This window comes from Vombatus ursinus, unplaced genomic scaffold, assembly GCF_900497805.2.
Source record: "Vombatus ursinus unplaced genomic scaffold, bare-nosed wombat genome assembly UNPS02015004.1, whole genome shotgun sequence".
NCBI classification, from domain to species: Eukaryota; Metazoa; Chordata; class Mammalia; order Diprotodontia; family Vombatidae; genus Vombatus; species Vombatus ursinus.
The window spans coordinates 87,244-106,741 of record NW_020954782.1 but is presented as its reverse complement, the minus strand read 5'-3'; the positions used below and the strand labels follow the sequence as shown (position 1 = coordinate 106,741).

Here is a 19,498-nt window from a genome sequence, read left to right as displayed (position 1 = left end):
GGAACTTGGGTCTCCGTGCCCGCTCCTGCAGCCAGCATTGCATCATTAGCTGGTAGATGGCCGAGGGGCAGTCCATCGGAGCTGGCAGCCGGAATCCCTCATTGATGGCTTTCATCACCTATGGGGGGCAGGGTGGGTGGGGAGGGAAAGAAAGAGAAGGCACGGAGTTTTAGAGCTTTGTGGAAAATGAGCAAGACCAAATGGGGAATCCCAATCCCAGGACTCGGGTGCAAATCCTGCCTCTGTGACATTGGGCAAGATATGATTCTCTCTGGGCCTCAGCTTCCTCGGCTGAAAAATGAGAGGGTTGGTCAAGAGGACCTCTAAGGTCCTTTCCAGTAATATACTGTAAGTATATGTGCGAGCTTAAAACTGCACAAAAACTTTTGGGACACCCTGTGTATGTAAGTACCTATTATTATTAAGCACCTATTGCATGAAAGTCTCTGTACTCAGCCTAAGGCTCCATTCCTCAGCATTGGGGAAATGAAGGTAAAAAAGTGACCCGGTTCCTCCCCTTATGGAACTTACAATCTAAAAGGAAGGACAAGACCTCCATTCTCTATTTCCACAAGCATTTATTAAGTGCTTGTTGTATGCAAGGCTCCATTCTTTAGCACTAGGGATACAAAAGTGATAAGCAGACATGAGGAGGTCATGTGTTACAGGCATGGAGGCCTACGCAAGGTAGGAAGGGGCAGCATGAGGTGAGGGAATAGATAAGACCAGAACAGAAAGAAGGTGGGCCTTTCTCACTCTGGAAGGCCCCTCCACTGCCACAGTCCCATTCTTCCTCTGGCGACTTCCTCCCCAAACCTCCCTGTTGAGGAAGGGCCCAGGCCCACCATCCTTTGCTCCTTTCCTGGCTCAGCTTCTGACCCTCTGGACTCCACCCCAGCCTTGCTTTTCATCTCCCTTTTGTGTGTTATTTTCCACTGTTAGAATGTAAGCCCCCAGAGGTCAGGAACTGTCTCTCTTTTTGCCTGTATCCCCAGCTCTTAACACACTACCATGTCTAGAACATAGTAAGCACTTAATAAGTAGGGAGGTGGTGAAGATGCTTCTCAACCTCTTGCTGAGGTCCAGGCAGAGGGAAGGAAAGGGTCATTCTGGAGGCAGACCTCAGTCCCAGTGCCTTGCTGAGCTCAGCAGAGTTTGGGGGGCTGAGCCATACAGATGTCTCTAAGAGAGTGATGGGAAGAAGGGTTCACAGTGCTATCGCCTTAGAAGATCCAACTTTGAATCTGGCTCTGCTATTTCCTACCTGTGACACTTTGGACAAAGAAGCCTCCGGAGGCTGATCTATATAAGTTGCAGTATCTCTTGGCTCTGCATAAATTCTATGAACTTCCCACAGCCTTTGGAGGGTTTGAGCCAGGACGCTCGGGGCGCACCGGGTGCCCAGACACCTACCTCGTGGTTGGACAGCTCCCAATAGGGTCGTTCTCCGTAACTCATCACCTCCCACATGACGATGCCGTAGCTCCACACATCGCTGGCTGATGTGAACTTGCGGTAGGAGATGGCCTCGGGGGCTGTCCATCGGATGGGGATCTTCCCGCCCTGCAGAGGACAGCCACAAGGGCTCTGTGACGGGACAGATACAGGATGCCAGGAGGCCAAGCACTCCAGCATCAAACTGAGGAGAGGGGTGAGGGGGCCCGGGAGGAAGGGAATCAATCCTCCTTTGGACTTATTTCTCAATGTTCTTTGCTTGGTTCATTTCTACTTCACCAGGCACATTCCTGAATGTGGGATGAGGGAGGTTTTAACGGCACTGCTGCCAAAAGCTACCATTAAATACCTCAATTCAACTCTCTGTTCCTCTAGGTTCCACTTATGAAATAAATGGCTTGGATTTGGAGTCTCTAAGGTTCCTGTTCCAGTTCTGCCATTCTGTGTTCTAAGACCCTTCCTAACTCTGACATTCTGTGTTCTAAGGACCTTCTTTGCTCTGATATTTTGTGTTCTAAGGGCCCTCCCAGCTCTGACATCCCATCATCCAAGTTCCCTTTTATTCCTAACATATTATGGCTATACAGTCAGGAAGCAGGAGATCTGGGCCCCGTTTCTTGACATTTTATGTAACCTGAACATTATTTAACACCTCCCCCATGCCTCAGTTTCTCCACCTAGCACACCTCCCTCCCAGGTATGGTGTAAGCATTAGCAGATAGGAAAGTTCTTTGAAAATCCACATGGTCTGGTGGATAGTTTTCTCAGCTTTCTGTAACAAGGTAGGTCCCTTAGCCCACCAGGAGATCAGAGCACTGGCTCTGCACAGACGTGGCCCCTTCCCACACAGTGCCCGGGCACCCCCAAGCTCACTCACACTGGTTGTATAGGTGGCCTCGGGGTCATCCTCCAGGACCCGAGAGAGCCCAAAGTCGGACACCTTGCACACCAGCTGACTGTTGACAAGGATGTTGCGGGCGGCAAGGTCCCGGTGCACATAGTTCATGCTAGCCAGGTACTTCATGCCTGATGCGATGCCCCGTAGCATGCCCACCAGCTGGATCACACAGAACTCGCCATCCTTCTCCTAGAGGCCCCAGAGATGGTGGGTTAGTGTGTGAGAAGGCAAGCAGACCACTCTAAGCCTACGTGTGCCTCTGCCATGGTGTGCCTGGGACACCCAGTCCTCCCCTGACCATAGTATAGACCCCAAGGACTCACCCGAAGGAATTTGTCCAGTGCGCCATTCTCCATGTACTCCGTTATGATCATCATGGGCTTATCTGTGGATAAAGGAGAGCTATTGTGGGGAAAACCTTCATCTAGGTAGCAAAGTGGATAGAGCTGTTGGATCTGGAGTTGGGAAGACCAGAGTTCAAATCCAGCCTCAGACACTTATTAGTTGTGTGACCCTGGGCAAATCACTTAACCCCTACATGCTTCAGTTGCCTCAACTGCATAATAGGGATCCTCAACCCATGTCCCCAGTGAAACAGGGCTAATTGCCATCCCTTCTCTGTTCACTCTATTTCTTACACATAGCATATAACTTTCTCCTACCTCCATTCTTAACCTCTCAAATTTCTACCCACCCTTTAAGGTGTATTTCACCCATTCAATTAGTAAGTTGAAAAACATCTGTTAAGTGCTTATTTTCTATGCAGAGCACTGTATTAAGGGTTAGAGGAACATAAGATAAGTCCGTGCCATCATGGAGCTAATAAGCAGAAGTGCCACCTTCCCATGAAGTCTAGGTGGTGCAATGGATAGAGTACTAGCCCTAGCATCAGCAAGACCCAAGTTCTAATACTGCCTTAGATATATACTATCTTGTGACCCTGGGTAAATCACTTTCCCTCTCTGTTAATTTTTTTTTTTTTTTAGTGAGACAATTGGGGTTAAGTGACTTGCCCAAGGTCACACAGCTAGCACATGTCAAGTGTTTGGTCTGAGGCCAGATCTGAACTCGGATCGTCCTGACTTTAGGGCCGGTGCTCTATCCACTGCACCACCTAGCTGCCCCCACTTCCCCTCTCTGTGACTCAGTTTCTTCATCTATAAAATGAATGGGCTTGGACTTTTGGCCTCTAAGTTCATAATTGATGATCCCAAGAAGTTATCTTTTCTTTGACCCTTATGCAGTATACTGCATTATTTATTCACTGTCCATCATGCAGTCTTCTGTTTTATCATTATTTTTAACTAGCACCACATTCATGACGTGCACATGCATATACGTGTCCACCATATGTCTTCTGCTAGGTTCTACGCTCATGGGGGCTCCAAGTGTGTTATAGCTATCTTTGTATTTTCTTCCAGAAATGTTAGTGAATGAAAAGCAATTTGGTATATCAGAGGAAAAAAATCCACTGCATTTGGAGTCAGAGAGCTGGGTGTGAATTCCTTCCTGGGTAATTACAACCTTAAGCAAGCCCCTCATCCACCCTGGGCCTCCATTTTTGTACAGGAGATTCCTAAGGTCCCTTTCAGCTCTCGGTCCTCAATACTCCTGAAAGTGAGTGAATTCGGGCTCCTTCCTCAGCATCCCTGCCCCCCAAACAAGGTAGGGGGTACTTGCATTTGGAGACCACTCCCTCCAGGTGGATAATGTTGTGATGGTTAAATTGGCCCATGATGCTGGCCTCGCTCAGGAAGTCCACCCGCTGCTTCTCCGTGTAGCCTGCCTTGAGGGTCTTGATGGCCACAGGTACTTCCTTCTTCCCTGAAGCCTTCAGTGACCCCTTAAAAACCTCCCCAAATTCACCTGTTGGGAAAAAAGAGAGGAGAGAAGGCTGAGCAATTGCAGCCCTACCCTGGGTTCTATCCAGGACAGAGGCTGCAGGGAGGCAGCTGGGACTCTGGGACCTAGTTATCATCATCCACCATGTTCTATCTCTCAGTACCATTGTTCAGCTAGGCAGAGAAGTGGTTAGAACACTAGACCTGGAGTCAGGAAGAGCTGAGTTCAAATCCCACTTCAGGCATTTATAAGTCACTTAACGGCTTTCTGCCTCAGTTTCCTCATCTGCAAAATGGGGTTAATAATAGCATCTACCTCCTAGGGTTGTTGTAAGAATCAAATGTTTGTAAAGTGCTTAGCACAGTGTCTGGCACACAGTAAGCGCTACATAAATGTTAGCTATTACTAGCTATATTATTTTTACTTAGCATCTTTCTGCCTCGGTTTTCTCATATGTAAAATGGAGATAAAATACGTCTATCTCACAGGGTTATAGCTGTTGTTGTTGTTGTTGTTTCTAACCCCACTGGGGGAATGGACAGCAGAGTGGAAAAAGCACTGAACCAAGAGTCAAAAGCCCTGGGTTCAAGTCTTGTCTCTGCCATTTACTAGTTATGTGACTTCTCTGAGCCTCAGTTTCCTTATCTATAAAATGGGAGGGGTGGCCTAGGTGATTTCCAAGGTCCCTTCTAACTCTAAATCCTATGATTACAATGAGAAACATGGTACAGAGAAAAGAACATTTCATCTGGAGTAAGAGGAACTAGGTTCAATCCCCAGATCTACTACTTGTGAGCTGTGTGACCTTGAGGAAGTTACATAACGTCTCTGGTCATATGTCAAATGAAAAGGTTAACCTAGATGACCTCTAGATTTATGATCCTATGAATTTATGAAAATCCTTTCCCATCCCTGTGTCTTCCCAGCTCTGACATTCTGTGTTTTAAAGCCCCTCCCAGCTCTGCCATTCCCTGTTCTAGGGGTCCTCCCACCTCTGACATTCTGTGCTCTCATCATTGAGGTTCTCTGATTCTAAGCTGGAAGAGAAGAGAGAACATGGAACAGGGCGGAAGGGAGGAGCATTCCTTCACCTGCACCAATCACTTTCTGCCGAGTGACACAGGAGGGGTGGATTTCCGTGGTGAATTTCAGCACGGCCTGGTTGGGGTCCTCATAGGTGTGGGGATCCACATAGGTTTTCAGGGGCTTCAGTTGTTCTAGAGAGGGGAGAAGAGGTGTGGGTGACATTATGCTTGGGAGGTTGAGCGAGGCTAGGGGAAAAGACAATAGACCCAAGATTTCTCTGACTTGATTCAGTGTTTCTCCCACACTGAGGGTCAATCTCATTGGCTAGAATGGGGGGGGGGGATTTGGTCGGTGGGACGAGGGGGGATGAGGGAGGGGGAAGCTGGTCAGAGGAGACTGACCAGAGGCCTGACCAGAGCTGGAATCAGAGCAGTCTTTGGAAAGAAGAGTGGAGCTAGATTATAGAAAGGGAGGTAGCGATTTACCTGATTTGGAGAAGTATACATCCTCAGATGACTGCCGGGCTCTCATGTTCTTTCTCCTGAAATTGCAACATTGACCAAAGTTGGGGCAGGACATGGCCTGGCCTAAGGGCCCTGGCTCTGTGTCCCACACCCTATCCACCCCTTCTCTTGGGAGGAGGAGAAGGATGGGGAAATTCTCAAGAGCAAACTGCCATGTGCCCATTTTTATTCTCACCACCTTCACTCCTTATGACCCTCTGTTCCCCACTAAGTGGCCATAATTAGACCTGGGATCATTAGTCCTAATTAGCCTTTCTGGCCCAGGTGAAATGTCCATACACAGACACTTCAGAAATGATGATGACAAGTTTAATTAACAAGTAGGACTAGCCCTGGGCATGGCCTCTCTCACTCCAGGCCAGAGCCTAGGCTTGGAGGCCCTTGTGGCCATTCCTCTGGGCATCTCAGGCTTGCTGAGTCAGACAGGGGGCCCTGGGCATAGGAGGGAAGAAAGACATATGCCCAAGATTGGCCAGAGCAGCAAGAGGAAGTGAGAAAGAAGGTGTCGTGTCCGATTTCTGCCCTGAGAGGATGAGAGTAAAGGGACCTGAGAAGTCATTAGTATAACCCTTTCATTTTACAGATGGGGAAACAGAGGCATGGAGGGGTTAAGGAGACTTCCACAACAGTCACATAGCCTGGAGTGGGATTTGAATCTAGGCCTTGCTGACTCTAAGCTCAGTGCTCTACCCATTATACTACATTGCCTCACTCCTAACCAGTGTAACCCTGGAAAAAAACATGTTATGACTCTAAATCTTCATTTCTTCTTCTGTCAAATAAATGTGATAACCCTTGCCTATCCCCACAGAAGTGTTGGGAGGAAAGGTCTTTGTAAACCTGAAAACATTGCGGAAATGTGAGCGAATATTATCTATTCATCATTTATCATCGTTATTATTACCTTCGGTGGACAAAAAGTCCGGCCAGGGCCAAGGCTAGGAGCAGGATTAAGCCACCCAGTATCCCACCAATCACGGCCATATTGCTTGAACTTTCAGTAGCTATAAAACAAGGAGGGAAGAAAACAAACCAGAGTGAGGAGGGAAGGAAGAGGGTTTCTAGGAATCCCCCTGTCCCTCCTCTCTACCGGGCTCACACTGACAGACAGATACCAGAGCCCTAAGGCTAGCCAGGCCCCTACTCCAAGTAAGCTTCAGGATGCAGAAAGAGCTCAAAGTACTCTGGACTCACTCAAGTGGGCCCTGCTGTCCACCTCTCCTTCCCATTTCCATTCTCTGCAGGGACTTCTAAGTTCCTAAAATCTACTGAGACCCCAGGGCCAGTCAATGTTAGGTTACCAGGGTCTAAGTTTACTCAAAATAAGAGGATGCCATCATCTCTTAAGTGCTTTGAGATCCTTCTAAGTGTTAAGGTCATAGCTATCCACTTTGAAGGGAATCTCCACGCTGATGTCCAGAAATCTCCTCCCACATTGCCCCTCAGGGCTCCCAACTCACAGAGGGTCTGGAACTCATGTACTCTGCTGCCTGCACCCTGGCCCTCCTGTGTTAGGGCCTGGACCTGGACCAAGTAGGTGGTATCTGGCATCAGGTCATCCAGGGTTATAGAGAAGTCCTCAGTCCGTCGAACATTGTAGCTGTTGGTGTCTTTCTATGGGGGGAAGAAGAGGGTGGTATGTATTCAGCTAAGCAGCCAGAAGGCACAGGGCTAATTCCTGGGGAGCCAGGCATCCCCCAACAGAAGCCATCAGGTGCAAAGAGTACAGAGAGATGCCATCTCCCCTCCCTGCAAAAAAACATTCCCCTATAGCAGAATCCCAAATGCTCAGTTTCACTGCCCTCTTTATCCTCAGACAGAGCACGAGGGACCTGGGTAAGGAGATGAGCCCTGGTCGCATCTGCTGCCAGGAGGCTGATAACTAGAACAGGGTCGCATCGCCTCTTGGAGTCTAATTCTCAGAAAGGCAGTGGGGGGATGAGGAAAGAAGAGTGGGTTTGGGCTCAGTCTGGGTTCAAATCTCTGTTCGATTGTTTACAACTTGTGGGGCCTTCTATCTTTGGACATCAGATTTGTCCTTGGAAAAGTTAGAGTGTTGGACTAGATAATGGTAAAGTCTGCTCTAGCTCTGACATTCTAAATTCTAAGAGACCTTCCAGCTAGGACATTCCATGCTCTAATGCCTTTCCCAGCTCTGACATTCTGTGTACTAAGGCCCCTCCCAGCTCGGACATTCCACGTTCTAAGGGTCTTCTAGGACCCAGAATGGGTAACATCTCTTTGGCACTAAACCATGAACTAAAGTGGGCCTTAGCTCGTGCTATGAGACTCAGGGGGTTGTGCCCTTCCAGTCTCCTGGGGGAACCCAGAGGCAGAGAGCCCTGAGACACAGTTACCTTCTTATGGTAGGTGACCTCATATTTCCAGACCCGGCTCTGCTGCCTCAGTGGTATAGTCCAGGACACAGTCAGGGAGGTTGTGCTGCGGCTGTCCAGCTTCACTTTGGGGGGCTCTGTGTGACACATGAGTGACAGAGTCCTAAGACTCAGCCTTGGGGCGATGAACGGGAGGGGGCAGGACAAGCCCAAACAGTGAACCCAGATGATGACGACTCCATATCCAGGCTTCTCTATCAGACTCCTCCTCTCCCCTGTACTTGTCTCTCCCTGCCTCATACCACAGGCTCCCCCCAGACCTATGCCCACCTTCCATTGGCCACCATGCCCTCCTGCCTATCCTAGAGTCCAACAGCAATATAAGTTGCACCCCCGGGTATAAGTTGTACCCTTTGCTAATCCCTGTACTGGAGCCACACCCCAGGGGTCTCACCAGTCTGGTTGATGCTGACACTGGCTGTCCGGAAGCTCCGACTGGGCACGAGGCCTGAGACGCCATTTCGGGCCTCCACAGCGAAGGTATAGTTAATGTGGGGCTCCAGGTCACTGACAATCAGGCTGTTGCCGGACAGTCCATGGGGGGGCTGGGAGTAGCGCACAGTGGTCTCACAGGGCTGGCACTCCCCAGTCTCAGGCCAGCACTGCTCACATGTGACAGTGTAGGTGATATCTTCCCGACCTCCTGTGTCCTGAGGGGGCTTCCAACGAAGTTCCACCTTGGCCCCCAAGCCAATAACAGTGAGGTGGTGAGGAGCAGATGGAGGACCTGGGCACAAATAAAGGCCAGTCTTTGAGTTCCAGACAAGAAGGCTGAGGACTCTGAGTCACAGAGAAACAGGCATGGAGCTTGGCTGCCAAGCCAGGATGTACCTTGGGTTCTAACACTGGTACAATCTCCCTCTCTTTCACACGACCGTACATGCCCAGAACTCATGCAGCTCACATTAGTGTCATGGAAAGGTGGCTAGAGTTGGAGTCAGGACATCTGAGTTAGAATCCTGACTCATTCTACTACTACCGGTGTGACCTTGGGCAAGTTCATAGAACGTCAGAGCTGGGAGGGCCCTTAGATGTCATTAGAACATCCTCCCCAGCCCTATAGTTCAGACTCGCCTGCCTTCCCTCACCCCAACGATGATGGTAACTTACGGGTACAGGGCATGGACGAAGGGTCCTCTGCAGCCCGGAAAAAGCCCTCTTCACATTCGCAGATTGTGGCCCCCTCGGGGGATGGCAGGGTATGCAGGGGGCACTGGCTGCAGGCGCTGTCTGAGGCATCGGATTTGAAGGAGCCAGGAGCACAGGCTGCAGGAGAAAGCCAGCGGCCAATTAGAGCTCAGAGACCTCTCCAAAGAGCTGCTGGGTCTCAGATCCTTCCTGCCCTCTTCCTGGCCCACCGATCCTCTCTACCCTAAGGCAATGTGATGAAGTAGGCTGAGTGCTGGACTTGAAGAAGTCTAGGAACCGAGGAAGATTTTGGTTCCAACCCTGCCTTAGACACTTAACTTGCCCAGTGTGACCCTGGGCAAGTCACTTAACCTCTGCCTCAGTTTCCTCAACTGTAAAATGGGATAATAATAGCATCTCCCTCCCAGGGCTGTTGTGAGGATGAAATGAGGTATGATTTGTAAAAATTTCTTAACATAAGGGCTGGAATATAGTAGGTATATATAAATGCTTAATTTCTCCCTTCTTAAGACCACCTTGTACCAGGGCAGTTAGAACCATCTCCTAACCAGTTTCCCAGGCTCCAACCTTTCCACCCATGATGTCCCACACAGGATGCTAGAATAACCTGAATACACCACACTCTTTGCAGGCATCTAAACAGGGGCGCAGAAGTCCTCAGTAACTACAAGATAAAGTTCAAACCCTTTGGCCTGTCATTCAAACCCCTTCCCGGTCTGGCCCCAACCCATCTTTGGAGCCTCATCTCACCCAACTTCTGTGAAAGAACCTGCCACTTTCTAGAGTGGTCTAACTGTACCCCTTCTCCCAGCCCCCAGCCCAGATCCCAGAACGTTAGCAATGCTAGGAGCCTTGGGCAGGCACTTTCTTCCGTGGAGAGGAAAGGCCAGCCAGGAGAGGTTGAAGTGTCTTATTCAAGGTCACACGGATGACAAGAGGCAGAGTCAGTACCCAGACATCCTATTCCAAGTCCAGTGTTTTTCAATCACTCAACATTGCCCCAGAGAGCTGGAACTAAGAAGCTGGCTGCTTGCCAAGGTCTGTCTACTAACTCATGTTGGCACAGGCCCTCTTACCTTCACTCTGACCCCATGGGACCTTCTTCCCCAGCCCACCTTAGAAGCAACACTGGATTTGGAGTCAGCGCCCCCGGGCTCAAACCCCGACTCTGCTTCTAAATACGTGGGTGACTTTAAACAACCACTCTGGGCCTCAGTTTCCCTCTCTGTAAATGATTTACAGTAGATGATCTCTGAGGTTCCGTCTAGCTTTGAGTGCCAGCTTTTAAGTCACAGAGCTGGCCTGCCAGTCTGGGGGCCAGCCAGCTGTTTCCCTGTAGAGGAAACAGGAGTAATCACATCCCTAAAGTTTTTTTCCCTGAGGAATCCGCTTCCCCGGGGTGCAGAGGGATTTCCTTTGCTCACCAGGGCAAGGAAGTGGCTCTTCCTTCCCTCCTCATGGAAGGTCCTTTCCTGGAATTTGGAGCAGTCCGGTTTTCTGCACCTGTTTTTTTTGTCTCCCATCTTATCCCACTTAGAGCACCGCCTACCACCCCATCCAGCCGCTTTCCAAACACAGCATCCTTTAGTCTTAAAGGCAGACAGCTGCCTAAACACACCGCCCTGGCTGAACTTCTGCCCTGGCGGGGTTGGGGGGAGGGATGCTTCCTCCAGCAAGCCCTTTTCTCTCCCTAGGACTCAGTTTCCTCATCTATAAAATGGGGGAGGGGAGTTTGCACTAGATAAGGTCTTAGGTAGCTTCCAGCTCTCAGTCCTATAATCCCACAATTCCTTCTGACAAGGTCTCTCTCCCCTGGACATTTCCCCAAAACTTGCTCCCTAGTACCAACCCCTTAAGTTCCACTGTTCTCTTAAAACCATGGTGCAATCTGGGAAACATGCTCTTTTCCACAACTCATGTGTCTCTGGTGGGCCTCAAATATCCACAGAAAGGGACCTGTGACCAAAGTCAAACTGCTGGTTCATGGCAGAGCTGAGACCAGAACCCAGATCCCCTGGCTGCTCCCAGGCCTCCCTCTCTCCCCCTCTCCCTTTCTTTCTCTCTGTCTCTCCCTTCTCCACCCTCTCCATTCTCTCTCTCTCTGCGTCTCTGTCTCTCTCTCCTCCTCCCTCCTTCCCTCTCCCTTTTAATATCATCCAGTCCTCCTCATTTGCAGATAAAGAAACTGAGGCCCAGAGAATAGGTGGAAGTTACTTGCCCAGAGGCCATCCAGGTAGTCCGTGGCATAGGCAAGATTTGAACCCAAATCCTCCACACCCTTCCTGTCACCTTGCCAGGATTCTTTTCATTCCTTCATTCAACAAACAGATATTAAACTGAGGAAGGCAATGGGGCTGGAGGCTGATACAAGTTTATGCCAGATCCTGTCCCTACCCTCAAGGAGTTTCCAATCTTAAACCTTTTTTTGCATCATGGATCCTTTCTCAGAACTATGTTTCTAAATGCGTGAAATAAAATCCATCGGATTACAAAGGAAACCAATTATGCCAGAGTACAATTATCAAAATATGAAAAAAACTCAAGTTCAAAGAGCCCAGGGTAAGGACTCCTGATCTCATCTAAGAGGGAGATGACTCCAGATAACCATCCTATACAATGTGGCTTGGTTGATACCTATAATGCACAAGATTATAACTAGTGGAAAGGTGCAATAGTGGAAAGGTGCAATGGGAGGCTTCCTTGCGAGCTGGGGTGGGGTGGGGAAGGAGGATTCAGATGAGGATGCTTCAGGGAACACCCCGGTGAAGTGTTCTGGGGGACAATGGAACCCATGGCTTTGACTCAAGGGCTCAAGGCTACCCAATGTTGGGTTCTGAAGGGAACAATGGTGTGCTTCTTTTCCAGGGGAATGTGTATCAGGCTGGCATCCTGCCAGAGACAGGTCCCATTTCCTTTCTTTCAACTCCTGTTTGTCTCTGACTGCCCAAGGACAGTCTCATGCCTACTCACCCACTCTATTCCCCAGTCAGAAGACTTGGAGGCAGACCCAAAAGGAAGAGGTCAAAGGCTAGAGTGTGAGGGAGCCCACAGGTCCTGGGGCTAGGGAATCTACATTCAGCTTTCTGAGATAACTCCATGATTGGTCAGGTCCAGGACAAGGTCCGGAAGAGGCTGGCAGCCCTTTCGGGCATGTAAAGGCAGAGTACTGCCCAGGCCCCAGCTGCTTATCCATCCAAACTGCTTTCTCATGGACTGTGTGGTCACCAGGCCCTCCCACCCCTGTCTCCTCAGAGGGCAGGATTATCAGTGATTTGAGTTGAGAATGGCTCATTGCTGCATGCCCCACCCCACATCTCCCCTTCAATATTTAGTAGCACATCCTCAGGGGAAATCTCTCCAAATTCTTTCTTTCCCCACTGCAGGCCAGTGGGAAGGCCACGCCTCGGGTCTTTGGGGCCCGGGGAATTGAGGACTTTTTGTTCTTGATACCCCCCTCTCCTTTTCTGCAGAGGGCATAGATCAGGGCAGAGGAGGAGAAGGGATCAAGCTAGGGAGGGGAGGGGATCAGGGCAGAAGAGCAAAGGGGATCAGGGCAAAGGAGGAGAAGGCATCAAGCTAGGGAGGAGAGGTGATCAGAGCTGGGGAGGAGAGGGGATCAGGGGTAGAGGGAGGGGAGGGAATCAGGGCTACGGGGAGGAAGGAATTTGGATCTGGACTCTGGTATTTTTTCAAACTGTGCAAATATTTTCAGCAGGAAGCCATCCAGCCTGCTATGGGATATTTGCTTCCCCTCTTTGCCAACCAGAGAGCCAGAAGTCAGGAAAATTGAGACCACGAAAAGCTCAGCTGTCCTAAGTCTGCTGTCTCAGGCTCATCACCCCTCCTGTTCTGCCCTCCCCTCTGCTGGACACCAGGAGTTGGGACATTTTCCTAGTTATTGAGGGCGTAGAGGGAAAAGAGGAATTTATCTGAACATATATCTGTGGTTATCTATCCTCTTCGGGCCTCATCGCCTAATTCAGGACATTAGCCAGCCTGAAGTTTCCCTGGAGCCCAAAGTTGAGCTTTATCTCTCATTTTCTTTCTTTTTTTCTCTTTCTTTCTTTTCTTTCTTTCCTTTTTTCCTTCCTTCTTTCCCCAGCCCTGATCCCCTCTCCTCCCCTTCCTAGCCCTGATTCCCTTTCCTCCCCAGCCCTGATCTCCTCCTCTCCTCAGCCCTGATCTCTGTTCCTTCCTAGCTCTGATCCCTTCTCCTCCCCAGCCCTGATCTCCTCCCCTCCCCAGCCCTGATCCCCTCTCCTCCTCAGCCCTGATCCCTGTTCCTTCCCAGCTCTGATCCCCTCTCCTCCCTTGCCCTGATCCCCTCTCCTCCCCTCCTCAGCCCTGATCCCTGTTCCTTCCCAGCTCTGATCCCCTCTCCTCCCTTGCCCTGATCACCTCTCCTCCTCTGCCCTGATCCCCTCTCCTCCCCTCCCTGATCCCCTCTCCTCCCCCTTCCCAGCTCTGATCCCCTCTCCTCCCTTGCCCTGATCACCTCTCCTCCTCTGCCCTGATCCCCTCTCCTCCCCTCCTCAGCCCTGATCCCTGTTCCTTCCCAGCTCTGACGCCCTCTCCTCCCCAGCCCCGATCCCTTCTCCTCCTCTGCCCTGATCTATGCCCTCTGCAGAAAAGGGCGGGGGGGTGGGGGTGGGGGGGTGGGGTAATCAAGAACAAAGAGTCCTCAACTCCCCAGCACCAAAGATCCGAGATGTGACCTGCCCAGCCCACTGGCCTGCAGTGGGGAAAGAAAGAATTTGCAGAGATTTCCGCTGAGGATGTGCTACTAAATATTGAGGAGGAAGGTAAACAGGGCGTGTATTCACCTGACAAGAATGCACAGGATCTGGCTGCTTGCATTATTCTCCTGCTCCCTCCCTCACTACTCACCAACCCCCCCCTTACAGGTGAGGAGTTGAGGCTGGCTGAGGATGAAGGGTATAAGGGGCCTATCCCCACGTTGAGTTCTCCAAACCCTTGAGACCAGGAAGCTTCTTCCTTATCCCTCCAACACCACTCCCAAAGGACCGAGATCTCAAAGTGCCTTGAGAACCTCCTCACTGTCCAGTGTGGGACGAGCCAGCCAGTGGACTGGTGCCTGCCCTCCACAAGCCCACATTTTCCAGCCAAGCCTCCTATGACTACCCTCCACATCTCTGTTGTTGTTCAGTCATTTCTCAGTCGTGTCTGACTCTCTGTGACCCCACTTGGCATTTTCTTGGCAGAGATACTTGAGTGTTTCACCATTTCTCCAGCTCATTTTGCAGATATGGAAACTGAGGCAGAAAGGGTAAAGTGACTTGCCCAGGGTTACACAGCTAGTAAGTGTCTGAGGCCAGGTTTGAACCCAGGGAGGAGAGGTCCCACGCTCTATCCACTGCCCCACCCAGCTGCCTTCCGCATCTCACACATCTATCATCTCACTAAACTGAACAAACTCTCTGTCCCTGTGGAGCTGACAACCCAGGATCTCATCTTTCTAATGTACTTATCATGTCATTTGTTGTTGTTCAGGCGTATCTGACTCTTTGTGACCCCCTGGACCAATTATCACATAATTACTATCGTGCATTAATACTAAGAGACGTCTGACCATAGATGGCCATCCTTGGAGTCAAGAAGAGTTGGGTGAAATCCTACTCTGACATATGCTAGCTATTGTAAGACTGGACTGGTCCCTTCCACCTTTCAGGGTCCCAGGCAGCTCTCTCAAACTAGAGGCTGCAGAATGCATTGCTCTTGATATTCATCTTTGGAGAGAATCTTCATACCGGGAGCTGACCAGCTATGCAATCACCTATGAAGTCCAGCCAGCACCTGTCCCTCTTCCCTCTGTGTTGGCCAAGACCCCTATTAGATTGGGAGCCCCATGAGAGCAGGGGCTGTCTTATTGCAAGGAAAGAAGGAAACAAGCATTTATTAAGCACCTACTGTATGCCAGGCAGTATGCTAAGCATTTTACAAATATTATTTCATTGATCCTCACAATAAGCCTGAGTTAGGGGTTGTTATTATCCCCTTCGTACAAATGAGGAAACTGAGGCAGATGGAGGTTAAGAGACTTGCCCAAGGTCACGTCGGATTCAAACTCAGGTCTTCCTAACTCCAGGCCTATTGCACTATCCACTGTATCTTTGGACATTGTGAATGTAGAAATTTATTTTGCTTGTAACTATTTGTTACAAGGTGGAAGAAAGTCTGTATCTTCCATAGCACTGAACACAAGGCTCTGTACACATTAAGAGCTTGTTTAATGAATGAATGGATGGATGGATAGATGAATGGATGGATGAACAGGACATTGGGGTATAGTAACAGAAACTCCAGATTTGGAAGCTGATAGCCCAGGCTTGTATGCTGGCTCTGCTTTCTGCCTTTGTGAGCTTAGCCAAATCACTTTCTCTCTTGGGGCCTTTGTTTCCCCTTCTGTAAAATGAGAGGGTTGGAGTAAATTATTTCTAAGGTACTTTCTAGGCCTAACATCTTATGGTCCTAGAAATGAATGAATTAAACCAAGCCTTCAAGGCCCTTCAAGGGAAGGTCTGGCCTTGGCCGGCCTATGAGGGACGGACTCTCAGTCCTTCCCCCAGAGGGTCAGTGATAGCCCCTCACTCACTTGAGCAGGAGCTTTAGCACATTGACAAAGATGGCAGCCCTGGGCCAGGCAGGGTAGGAAAACTAGGGCACAGCTTCACCTGGCCTTGCACCCTGGTTTTTCCAGTTTGTCAGATGCCCGCCCCCAAGGTGGCGCTGCTGGGTGACTCAGGGGCAGACACCCTCTGGACTGATGCAAGGCTCAGGGACCCCTCCCATCCTGAGGCCACCTCCCAGCCCAGTGGGGGGGGAGTTGTTGAGGTCACAGGGTCAAAGGTTAGAGTAGCAATCCACCTCCCAATGCCCTCCCCTGAGGAAGCACCAGACTGTCAGATGGAGCTGTCCTTGCCATGCCAATCCTGGCTCCCAGCCGAGGAAGAGGGATGCCAGGGACTGGACTTTGTCCTGCCCACAGATGGACAACAAGCTAGTGACCTTAGAGCCACTGACCTGACAAATAAGGGGCAGGCTGATAACCGAAGCTGCGCAATGCTGAAGAATTCCCCTGGCTCCCTATTTCCGTCCTGCTCTAAGCTTGACCTACAAAGTTTCTCTCTCCATTGGAATTTTTTTGGGGGTGTCTCCTAGTAGGGATTCCTACCATAGACCTGGAGTTTAAACTGGTGGTAGGAGAGCATGAGAAGAGCCTTTTATGCACACCCCAGGAATTCTCCCTCTCCTGTGCATTCTTTGATCAACTAAGGTGAGATAAGGAGGCTGCCCTCCGCCTCCGCTCCATTTTGCTTTCCCTGACTGGTTTTATCTCCTGTTTGCTTTCTCTCTTCTCCTTCCTTCCGCTGGGCTCTGAGGACTCACTTATCTCTGGGTCATGAAGGGAGAGGTGAGACAGGCCCTGATGCCTAGACACAGTCACCAATGGCCCTGTTTGCCAGTAACGCGAGCTCCGTGGCTGGCCTTACGGGCCAAACACCACAGTCACCCCAACAGTGGAGAAGCCCCAGGTCAGCACCCAGGAAGGCTGGGGAGGAGCTCCTCTTCAGCCAGGCCTTTATTAAGCTATGTGAAAGGCACTGGGAGAGATGGGGGGACAAATACTCCCCAAAGTTACTTCAAAGAACTTAAATTTCACAAAATAACATTGCATATTTAGAGCTGACCAAGACCATAGCTGGAGGCTTGGGAGCTTCCAGTGCCTTGAGAAGGTCTGGTGAAAAACTGACATCTCCCCCAGTCTTGGGAAAACAAGCCACCACCGACTCCACCAAGTCAAGACAGCTCCTTCCTTACACAAGGCCACGAGCCAAGAACTCTCATTTTAGGGGTGGATGGGAGGAGAAGGCAATTGGGGTGAGGTGACTTGCCCAGGGTCACACAGCTAGTAAGTTTCTGAAGCAGGTCCTCCTAACACCAGGGTCAGTGCTCTATCGTCTGAGCCACCTAGCTGCCCCCAGACAAGAACTCTAGATGCTAAATTGGCTTGCTCAAAATCAAGAGTTCAAAAGTAGCTATACTGGGATTGGAACCCAAGTGTCCTGACTCCCAGAGGGTATAAGATTTGGATATATCCTGACAAAAGGTAAAAACAATGACTTTTTGAGTTGGCTGTGGCAGCATTTCCTTCCATTTCCAAGGTGCTGGATGATCTAGGCCAAACCTCTTTACATTACTAGGGCTCTGATCCCTCAATTACAAAATGTGAGGGTGTTAGGTGAGATTATTTCCAAGGACCCTCCCAGCTCTGACATTCTGTGTTCTAAGGGCCCTTCCAGCTCTAACATTCTATGTTTCTTCCAGCTCTGACATCCCATGTTCTAAGGGCCCTTGTAGCTCTGAAAATCTATGACTCTACAAAAACAAAAATGTCAATTTCCCAGCCAAGACTGGTGAGGGCAGTCCTGGTTTAACTGAGATGTCCTCTTGAGTATCCTCCTAACCCAGTCATAAGGAAGGGCTCTGATGTCCCCCAAGGGGAGAGGCTGAGGTAGCCCTGTAACTCTGGGACCCTTGAGGAGGTTTTGAGAACATTCCCGTCCCAGCCCTGGCCCCCTCTCCCATCAGACCTGATTCGGGTCCAACAGCTGCCAGGCTCTGCTCTCTGAGGATGGTACCGCCTGCCACCTGTTCACCTGACCCAGCCTGCTCCCACCCCCCAGAATGGCGCCATCATGGCCCCCGGCCGGCCAGGCCTTGCTGATGCCAGCACAGGAAGCAGAGACAGACAGAGTAGCCCCCAGGGGAGAAATAAAGAAGTCAGGTAGAGTTTCTCCAGTATCTCCCTTCATTCTAGCTCCTCCATCCATCAAACAAAGCCATCAGATAGAAGACGGGGAGTGGGAGTGGTTGGGGGGGGCAGGGTGTCATTCCTTACATAGCTGGCAGTTCTCTGGGAAAACCTGCCCTCCCACTGCCCCCCAGAGCACCTGAGGAGGGGCACAGCAAGCACTGAGCTCCCTGGCCACCCCTCCCAATTAACCCTATCTTGACGCCCCAGGCTTCTAGGAAACCCTAGGCAATCTGATTGTCAAAGTATTCATCCCTAAGTAGGAGAAGCTTCTCCTACCAGTGAGGATGGATCCCATGGCTCATACACCTGCTTTGCCAATGAAACGCCTAAATGAAGTCAGGCTCCTCCCCTTCCCTTCCACTGAGCCTAGGATGTAGGAGTGGAAGGGGCATTAGAGACCATCAACTCATTTTACAAATAAGGAAACTGAGGCACAAAGAAGGGGGCATGATTTGCCCAAGGGTGCAGAGATGAGATCTGGGGCTCTCTCCACTATGCCACACTGAGCTCTTTGGCCTCAATCAATCCTGAGAGCATAGATTTAGATAGGGAAGGAATCTTAGAGACCACCTAATCGAACCTCCCCCATTACACAGATGAGGAAACTGAGGTCCCATTAGCACAAGGCTGGGGAGCAAGCACCTGCATCGCCTAAGGGAGGTCCCATAGCAGGGGAAGGGACGGGGTGGGGAGGGGGAGGCAAAGAGGGGAAGGGAATTGGCAGCAAAGTAGAACTATAGCCGGACAGGAAGGGAAAGAGGGCTGGCTCCATTCACAGCTTCCTTTGCTACTTCCTCAAGGAGGGGGGGAGTTTTCCCCGGCCACAGCCAGCCAGCCCATCAGCCCATCTGCCCAGAGTTCCCAGCCTCATTTTCTTCCACCCCAGCACCCTTCCCTCAGCCAGCCTTTTACCCCCTCCCCCACTGATCCATCCTGTCCCCTTGAGTTTTCCCCATTGACCCATTCCTGGCTTTCCAGGATCTGCCCTCCCCAGGCCTAGCCACAGGAACCAGGGCCCCTTCTGGAAGGGAGGAAGCTTCTCGGGGGAGACTTGGGGCAGTGGAAAGAACACTGGGGTGGGAGCCAGGAAACACCTGGGGTCCAGTCTTGGCTCTGTCCCCTTATTACCTGCATGACCCTGAGCAAATCACTTCCCCTGTGGCCCTTAGTGGGTTAGAATAGAGGATCTCCAAGGCCGCTTACGGCAAAACGAGAGGGACAGCCCCAGGGAGGGTAGGAGGCAGGACCTGGGGCCCCAGGGCCCTCCAAGGCAATGGCTGGGATGGAAGAGGCAGATGGGAAAGCAGCAGCCGGCATCTGCCAAGTGGGCCTAAGGCTCTGAAATCAAAGTCCTTCCCAATTCCCTCTAGCA

The 19,498-nt window shown here is 50.6% G+C and overlaps 1 protein-coding gene across 1 annotated transcript in view; it reads right to left on the bottom strand.

The window, feature by feature from the left end:
* The window catches only part of LOC114030743 (ephrin type-A receptor 2), a 40,276-nt gene that overhangs the window by 7,827 nt on the left and 12,951 nt on the right, over positions 1–19,498 (bottom strand). Inside the window, exons 4-15 of the mRNA XM_027845613.1 lie at positions 9,252–9,407; positions 8,536–8,868; positions 8,103–8,218; positions 7,206–7,359; positions 6,650–6,749; positions 5,707–5,762; positions 5,287–5,412; positions 4,034–4,219; positions 2,677–2,738; positions 2,333–2,542; positions 1,414–1,563; positions 1–118 (exon numbers count right to left, since the gene is read on the bottom strand). Of these exons, the coding sequence (XP_027701414.1) occupies positions 1–118; positions 1,414–1,563; positions 2,333–2,542; positions 2,677–2,738; positions 4,034–4,219; positions 5,287–5,412; positions 5,707–5,762; positions 6,650–6,749; positions 7,206–7,359; positions 8,103–8,218; positions 8,536–8,868; positions 9,252–9,407 (1,767 nt within the window). The remainder of the gene's footprint in view (positions 119–1,413; positions 1,564–2,332; positions 2,543–2,676; positions 2,739–4,033; positions 4,220–5,286; positions 5,413–5,706; positions 5,763–6,649; positions 6,750–7,205; positions 7,360–8,102; positions 8,219–8,535; positions 8,869–9,251; positions 9,408–19,498) is intronic.